We start from the raw sequence: 9,188 nt of genomic DNA, 5'->3' as shown, positions 1-9,188 counted from the left end.
ACTTTCCATCTGCACTACGATAATGTATGTACTATGTAGTACTATGTACTACAGTATGTACTATGTACTACAGTACTATGTAGTATTGTAGCAGAGATACTGTCATGGGATGTGCTGCATGGTATTGCAATGTGTGACACACCAAAATAGAGACAGCAATGTAGTGGTTATAAACACTGCTTTATTATTATTTGCATTTATATCCACCACTTCTCCCAGAACCCTGAAGGGAGCCACACTTAATTCACATTTTTTTATCCTCACAACCCTGTAAAGTGGGATAAGCTGACATTGTGTGACAGGGCTGCCGGACTGGGTGGGGATTTGAACCCTGGTCTCCCCAGTCCTGGTCTCCCTCTTTTAATCACACCAGTAGACACCACAATCAACTTCAGCTCTTATCTAAAATGTGTAGGTCATAATACATAGTGGTTTCAATCTTCAGGTAATTAGCAATGTGGCAGTAACAACACTACTACCTTGCAGGATTGTCATAAAACATCATCACTTGTCTCAGGCCCTGCATGTATGTGCAGGGCAGAGGGGATTCTTACTGGAAAGGCAGTGTGCAATGCAGGGAGGTTTATCTCTTCACCCTCCTCTTGTAATCCAAAATGGAGATCTCCCATGCAGCTAGAAATCTTAGAAAAAATCAGTTCCAGTGATCTCAGTTCCAACCACATGCATGGCCTTCATTAGTGCTATGGTGAATTCCAGGCTGGATTATTACAATGAGCTCTCTGTGAAGCTGCCTTGAAGAGTGGTTTGGACACTTCAGCTAGTGCAGATGTTGTTTCTTGCCTATTGACATATTTGAGTTGGCTTGCTAGTGTGTCACATGTTCTGAAATAGCTGCACTGGCTGCCAGTAGACTTTTAACCCTAACCAAAGGCAGTTTCTCAGTCTCACTTAATTAAGTATAGGAATGGAATGGTGTAGGAGAAAATTATTTATGAATTAAATGTACACCCTCCACTTTCCCCCTCCAATGGGCTCAAGATGTTATCATGTGAATGTCACAACAACGTAAGCTATGCTATAACAGTGACTGCTTAAAGCCACTGTGTGAGCTCCATAGCTGGAATGGGGATCTGAACCTGGGTCTTTTAGGTCTAAAAGACGAACACATTAATGCAGCACAGCACACCATATTACACACACTGGCTCTCAATCCCAAAGAATTCAGCAAGGAGTGCTCTAATCCTAAACACAACAGGCCACAAGAACATAATCCTCTTTTAAAGCCATCCAGGTTGGTGGCAATCCCTGCCTCCAGTGGAAGTGAGTTCCACAGTATAACCGTGGAAGAAACTCTTTCTTTTAATCTGTCCTGAACCTTCCACTATTCAGCTTCATCGGGCGCCCTCGAGTTCTAGAATCCCGCGACAGGGAGAAAATCTTCTTATCCGTGCCGCGCAGTTTTATCACGTCGCCGCCTAACCCGCTGAGCAGCGCTGGCCTCGAACTCCCTACCACCGGACCCGCTCTAAGCACAGCCTCCTTGCGCATGCGTCCTTCGAACGTTCGGCGCCTCGAAAGCTCGGGACTGACCCCGCCCCCTCCACCCGCCTCCGCGACAGGCACCTTCGCTTCCGGACACGTCCGTGCGCGGGGCGCGTCACGTGACGCGCTCCATTTCCGGCCTCGCTTTGCTGCCTGGCTGGGCGCTCCTTGGGGCTCGTTGCCGTGTGAGGAGAAGCCGTCGCCATCATGCCGGTCTACTTCCAGCGGCCCGAGAACGCCCTAAAGCGGGCGAACGGTGAGTGCGGAGCTCGGGGGCCGCTCGCCAGCGGGGCCGGGGGAGGGCCCGCCTCCGCGCCCCGCCCGCGCCCCCATTATGCTTAGTAATGGAGGCCGAGGCCTAGGCTCCCGCCACACTTGGGAGGCCCAGGCACCCGCCACGCTGACCGCAGCACGGCCTCGCCCTCCTCTCCGCGCTCTCGCTTGGGGTGGCCGGCCGGCCCCGGCAGCCACGCAGCCGAGGTGGAAGGAGTGGCGGTGAAAGTCCCTTTAGACACGAGGCCTCTCCGCTCCTCGTGGCGGCTCTCGCGACTCACTTCCTCTCGTTTGAGCCAGGCTTCCGCGCGAGGGGTGTGAGCGGGGAGAGGGATGCGCCTGGTTTTTCCTCCCCCTCTTTCGTCAGTAAATAAAACACATTTTTTAAAAGTGCCTCCCTAGGCAGCGCTTGTCTTCAGTGGCTGTCGTGTTATACCTGTTCCCAGTGGCCACGGTCGTCACAGTTGATTATCCCACCACCCCCGAATCAATAAACAAAGGGCGGCTTTTATCTCGCGTAGGCATCTTTGGGTTTCGAAATCCCTCTCGCATGTTCCCTACGTTTCGTTAGGAATTATGGCCTGCTCCAAGAATCCTGGTTTAACTCAGTTTCCCAGTGGCGTCCATGACAAATCTAGCTACAGCGCTGCAGGAAATGGGCGGTCATTCTCCGCCTCTATCTTCCCCCTCCCCCGTTCCCCATTTTTTTAAACCATGAAATTAATATCGTTCATTTTGAGACCCCCATAGCAGGGGTGCCCAAATTTTTTTCAAAGAGGGCCAGATCTGATGAAGTGAACATGCATGAGGGCAAACCAAAGTTGTTGACCTTTTTTAGGATTGATTTTGTTGAGCCTTTTAGGGCTTTACCCCAGGATTAAATCGACCAGCAGGCCAGATTAGGACCCCCAAATGGACTTTGGACATGCCTACCCCAGAGCGTGCACTGCCTGGTATGATGTAAAAGTAAATATTTGGTCTTTTTCAGAGTTCATATCACATCTGATGACACAGAACTAAGCATATGGAACAAAGGTTACAATTTTTTTTGCTTTCCAGTGTAACGTGGAAAGTCTCTACTGCTAAGCAGCTTCAGTAAACAAAGAACCATTATTTAAAGGAGTTACTTACCATAGTTACTTTTAATTGTAACACCGTGAAATGTCATTGTGAAAACTTAAGACAACTGAACAAGATGGAATTTCATAATAGATTTTAAAGTTTTCAAGTGATAGTCAGGAAGTTTGTTGTTACTGTGCTTGATACATCCCATTCCTCCCCTCATCCTTTTCTTTGTCTTTTATGTAGCGCACTGAAAATTCCAGTAACACAGCTCACTGTATTAATATGTAGGGCAGCAAACACACCCACTTTAAAAGCTAATTTAATAACCAAAATGCTGGTAAGAACCAGTTTTAAATAGTAGGGCTGCCTGTTACAGTAGACTCAAGCCAAATATGTGTGAGCATATTATAATTTAATTAAAGCAGGTTATATGTACCTAATAAATACAAGTAAAGTTTGATAAAAACCATTACTGTCAAATGGAATTAAGTCTTGAAATTTCAGTTAAGTTTTTTTAAAAGTTTTTTTATAAAATCATTAACATGCATATTACCATTATGTGAATTATTCAAATCTGCTCACTTGATTTTTCCATTTCCTACATTCAGGCCATTCAGACTTAACACCAAATTATGGTTTGATTTCTAATGCCCGTCTTGCACACTTACTCCCCTCACACACTTCACTCAGTAAATGCCTAATCCTTGTTCGTGGCAAACTAGGGTTTGTTGCTATGTGCAAACAATAATTTGTCTGTTGGACAAAAGTAAACATGATGGTTAGCTGTGGACAAGGATAGGAAGCTACTAATGATGGCATGCAAATTAAGTGGGAATGTACAATGGTGGTTCTTGTAATATCTAACCATGGGGTTTGCCGTCATGTTAGAACACAAACTTCATCTATCATCTGGCAATTGCTTAAAAGTATTGACAGAATACATATTTTTCATTGCATTGGAGGCTATATGTTACTAGCGTATGAATAGTGAATTCAAGAGTAAGTGGCCAGGATCTTAATATTGACATTGTTTTGGGATTCATAATTTTAAATGTTTTTTTAGAGCCAAGAATCTCTTGGACAAGAAACTTGAAAATGTATTAATTTCAAAAGTCAAAATGTGATTTAAATAATTTAAAAATCTATTGTTTGAAATCAGGTTTCTTACGTTGAAAATAATACATTTCTTTACCAAAATGCCATATTTACTGGTATTTATAGCAATAAATAGTCATTTGCCACTAAAGAGGGATTTTATACAACCAAAGAGCATAATTCAGGAGCTTTGGCCATACAGCCCACATGCCTTTTGTGCTGCAAATTTATTTTGGCTTGGAGAGGAGTCAGATTTCTGTTTGTCTGTAAACATACAAGAATAGTAAGCAAGATTGTGTACTGGCTGTACTTGCACTTCATGATAACCCAAGCTTTCTGGCTTACTGTGTTCTACTGAGAATGAACAGCATGTGTGGTGCGCCCTGCTCAGTTGCTTCCACTTTGCCTCCCTGGTGCAAGTGCAAGTCTTGGCTTTGTGTTACGTAGAAACCAGGGATCATGGTTTGTTTCTCCATTGCAAGCCATGATTGCCAGCCATCATGAACCAATGGTTTGTTGTTGCTTCCTGATCATAAATATATCCCTGGTTATCCCTGTAATACAAAGCCAAGGTTTCCTGGTTTGTTTAGCCCTTTACAGCCAGGGAAGAGTGCAGCAGGAGCAATCAGGCAGCATGCACCAGCTCATTGTTCATTGTCTGTTAACCATGATAAACCAAAATGTCATTTAGCAGATTGGGGTTGACTTTTAATTGCACATGCATGGCATCAGACTGTAATAAGTATTTGTAACTTGCCAGAAGCAAGGTATGGTAGTTCTTGGAGTGTCCTCATGAGATGGAACATAAGTGTTCATCCATTTTAGTTTGTAGAGTCATAGCTATTCATATTTGAAACGGAAGATATTGCAGAACTCTTATAGCTGAAGGACAGAAATGACAACAGTTTGTAACTACAAATTGTATCACTTCTTTCGTTATTCTAGAACACACAACAATGCTTACTAAAGGTTTAGCCAATCTGTTGCAACCTTTCCTTTTAAAGTGAAACAGTTTTACAAAGAACTGTTGCCACTTCACCATATTTCTGTTTTTCTTCCCTAGAGACTTAAATAGTTAGTTTGAGCTATCAGAAGTGGCTGACTCAAATCGTTTATAGTATTAGTTTCCTGAAATCCTTTTGAAGCATTAAGAATTTGTGGGCAAGTTCACAAAAGCTGGTGGTCCGCAAAAATGTTTACTAGTATGCTGATACACATTTTTTAAAAGTAATTTTTGGCTGTCAGCATTCTGCAAAGTATAAAATTAGACTGTTCCCCCCATTTTACAGTTGTTGTTCAGCCTGATTCCCTGGAGGTGATTATTACTTTCAACAATACTATGGAAATGGCTCTTTATAGCAACTTTCCTCTGTTCCACTCTGAAGCAATATATTTATTAAAATGAAAACAGTTTGTATTAAGAGTCATAATTTATTTTTCTCAGAATTTCTTGAGGTTGGGAAGAAGCAACCTGCTCTTGATGTTCTCTACGATGTTATGAAAAGTAAAAAACACCGAACATGGCAAAAGATCCACGAACCGATTATGCTGAAGTACTTGGAGCTCTGTGTGGACCTCCGCAAGAGCCACCTGGCTAAAGAAGGCCTATATCAGTACAAGAATATCTGCCAACAGGTAAAGGCTCTGAAAAGTGTTATCATATTAATAGTATGTTGTTAAAAACAAGCATTATAATAAAGTATATGTTTCTAGATGTTTTAGAAAAATGTACTTGATGGTTCTGTACTATATATGTGACTATAAAAGCTTCATAGGATTAGAGATAAGGAGCATATATCACCAATAGAACACTTTTGAATGAATTGTAGCTGCAGAAGTCAATTATTCACAGATGCATAGCTACACTTCATTATACTGTCATAGTTTTATATTTATATCTGTATATATTCTTATATAAGTAACTTCACCTCAAGTCTAAGCAAAGTTATTTATAGCCGTTCTAATTCTGATACAGGTGAACATCAAATCCTTGGAGGATGTAGTTCGGGCTTACTTAAAATTAGCAGAAGAAAAAACTGAATCTGCTAAAGAAGAGTCTCAGCAGATGGTGCTAGATATTGAAGACTTAGATAATATTCAGACTCCAGAGAGGTAGGTAACAGTGCTATGATACTTCTTGTTTGAAGCTTAATTTTGTATTATGCATACATATTGAAAAACACTTTGTGTTTATGATTTTGGATGCAAGCTGAGTTCTTTTGGCAGACTTATGTCTGACTCAGTCAAATCAACTTTCACCTTGATGTGGAAGACTAAAACAAGAATTGCATTCCCGTGACTTTGAAAGATGCTTTCAAAGAATGCTGTTGTTGTGTCATTAGAATTTCATTGTGCTTCCTGATATGCATCTTGGCAAGTGAGAGGACATGATAAAAAGATTGTGTAGAATAACATATTCCTTTTGTTTCTTAATTCTAGTGTTCTCCTAAGTGCTGTGAGTGGGGAAGACACTCAAGATCGTACTGATCGGTTACTTTTGACTCCCTGGGTTAAATTTCTATGGGAATCATACAGGCAGTGTTTGGACCTTCTCAGAAACAATTCTAGAGTGGAGCGGCTTTATCATGATATTGCACAACAAGGTAAAATCTGTTTGTTTGTTTTTTTGGTAAGACATATGCAGTCACTTTTTAAAGTTCTGGAATCTCTTACTGATTGCCTACTTCCAGCAGGTGCAGGGGTGAGCATTTTGTTCTTTAAAAAGAAAATTAGAAATCTTTGGTTAAAATATTTTTTATAGTAATGATTCAACTATTACCTGACTTTTTATTAAGGACAGTAAAAAGCGTCTTTTAAAAGATAAGAAAACAAAGTGTAAATTTGAGTGTTAGAAAATATTGTCAGTTTGAACTGCTGGTCTGGTTAGTGCAGCACAGTAAGTCAACCTATGTCTTGCCAGGACTGCATGAAACAGGGTCCCAGAGAGGTGTTGGCAACTGCTTTGCTGTTCCCTGGTCTTTTTACCTCTGTGCCATTCTGAACAAAATTAAGGTTTGATTTAGTGTCTGCACCTAGCTCATGGTTAAGTGGTTAGTGAGTAGAGAGCTTAACCATGAGCTCAGATTTGAATAGCATGCTAATCCAAACCTGCATGGTTCAATGTAGTGAGGAGTAAAAATGACTGGTGAGGAGCAAAGCGGCTGCAAGCTAATCTCCAGTAGCTCACATTTGCACATGGTCCCAATAAGCCATACTTCAGTTTATTCTGTTGTGTGAACAAGGCCAAACTGACTTTTTAACTGCTTCCAAATGCCATAATTTTATCTTGCAGCTTTCAGGTTCTGTTTGCAATATACTCGTAAAGCTGAGTTTCGCAAACTCTGTGACAATTTGAGAATGCATTTGGGTCAGATCCAGCGTCATCACAATCAGAGTACAGCTATCAATCTCAATAACCCAGAGAGTCAGTCAATGCATTTGGAAACCAGACTTGTACAGTTGGACAGTGCTATAAGCATGGAACTGTGGCAGGTATGTAATTACACAGTTATTGAGGTACTGACAGTCTCTCTTTCTGTTGCCAAATTCTTTTAAGCTTTACCTTCTGTTTTCTGCTTTAAGGGATCTGGTAATTTAGAGAGCTGTACATAAATAAGCTAACATAAATTTATTCATTAATAAAGTTTTCTGGTAAAAGTGTGCTTAGGCTCAGAACTTGGGATAATGAACATACCAGGACTGGGGAACTGTTTCTGGTCAGTGGACCAGATTTTAATCTCCCCTGCAAGGCACATTTGACAGGTGGCTGAAGCCTGTCAATCACCTGGCATCATAGTGACATCAGGTGCCTGGTTGATGAGACTTCAAAGCACAGTGGGGTATTTTAAGCAGCTCTTTGTAAAAACAAAACAAAACCCTGTGCTGCTGTTTACAAAGGTCAATCAAAGAGCCCCCATCCTGTTCCTTTGAAACTAAACAAAATGGAGATATTAAGGAGCAGTGCAAGGATGTGTACAAATGGTGGTCAAACAGCTCCCATAATATTGCTTCAAAGCTTTACAGACAGAGGGCTTGAGCGCACTGCTGAGAGGGGGAAGGCTCAATTGAACAGAAACTATTTCAAGCTCCCAGTTGTCCCATTTGTCCCGTTACCTGACCCACAATTGATATCATGTGGGTGGGCGTGGCTTCCCCAAGATGTCCTGGCAGGCAGTGCTTGGTTTGTGGGCTGGAAATTCCCCGCTTAGATCTATCTATCTATCTATCTATCTAATAACATGTATTTATTAATACACCACTATTCTGGCAGACCTCACAAGCTAGGCCTGTTACTTTACATTGTATGAGGTTTCTATATATCCCTCCCCTCCAACTTGTTTGACATACAGTTGTAGTGTAACATGATTTTTTTTAAAAAAACTCCTTTCAGGAAGCCTTCAAAGCTGTGGAAGACATACATGGATTATTCTCCTTGTCCAAGAAACCACCAAAGCCCCAGCTGATGGCAAACTATTATCACAAAGTTTCTACTGTCTTCTGGAAATCAGGAAATGCGCTCTTTCATGCATCCACACTTCACCGTCTTTATCATCTCTCAAGGGAAATGCGAAAGAACCTCACGCAGGAGGAGATGCAGAGGTAGGAAAACTTTTGTTTGCAGGTGCATTTTTAAACTTAGAAATAGCATCAATAGTGTATTGCAAATGGTTGGAAGCTGGATTTAAAGCTTGTCAGTTAGGCCATTTTAGGTATGGCATCTAGAATGGAGGCTAATGCAATTCAACTGCTTAAATCTTCTGTCTGTAGGATGTCAACGAGAGTCCTTTTGGCCACTCTGTCCATTCCTATAACACCTGAACGAACTGACATTGCTCGTCTTCTAGACATGGATGGCATCATTGTTGAAAAGCAGCGGCGATTGGCAACTCTGTTGGGCCTCCAGGCCCCACCTACACGAATTTCTCTCATTAATGATATGGTAAGCAACATTTCATAAAACATTTCTATGTAGTTTGCATCCTTGATTAAAAGGAACTTTAGTAAAACTTCAGAATGATGTGAATAGTAAACAATGTGATTGAAAATTAAAAGTTTCATTTGTTACCTACTTTCTCCCTCCAGTCCCAGTTTAGCTGCAGACTACAGCAGCAACTGGAACTCTTTAGTGCTGTCCATCTACAGTGGGGCATATTTCATGACTTTGGCCTTGCTTCTTCATAAGATCTGTAAATGTGACATTCTAGGTGTTTCAGCATTTGGAGATGTATGCCCCCGTCACATTAATTGCACAT

General features: G+C 41.5%; 1 protein-coding gene across 1 annotated transcript in view; it reads left to right on the top strand.

Annotated features, from left to right (window-relative positions):
• Positions 1-1,600: 1,600 nt before the first annotated feature.
• EIF3A (eukaryotic translation initiation factor 3 subunit A) overlaps positions 1,601-9,188 on the top strand; it is a 31,943-nt gene continuing 24,355 nt past the window's right edge. The window contains exons 1-7 of the mRNA XM_081005192.1: positions 1,601-1,759; positions 5,381-5,571; positions 5,912-6,048; positions 6,376-6,539; positions 7,229-7,428; positions 8,327-8,535; positions 8,704-8,875. Of these exons, the coding sequence (XP_080861318.1) occupies positions 1,711-1,759; positions 5,381-5,571; positions 5,912-6,048; positions 6,376-6,539; positions 7,229-7,428; positions 8,327-8,535; positions 8,704-8,875 (1,122 nt within the window). The 5' untranslated portion in view covers positions 1,601-1,710. The remainder of the gene's footprint in view (positions 1,760-5,380; positions 5,572-5,911; positions 6,049-6,375; positions 6,540-7,228; positions 7,429-8,326; positions 8,536-8,703; positions 8,876-9,188) is intronic.

Source organism: Podarcis pityusensis, assembly GCF_964106645.2.
Source record: "Podarcis pityusensis genome assembly, chromosome: 5".
Taxonomy (NCBI): domain Eukaryota; kingdom Metazoa; phylum Chordata; class Lepidosauria; order Squamata; family Lacertidae; genus Podarcis; species Podarcis pityusensis.
The sequence above is the reverse complement of the archived record's forward strand: the minus strand, read 5'-3'. Positions and strand labels throughout refer to the sequence as shown.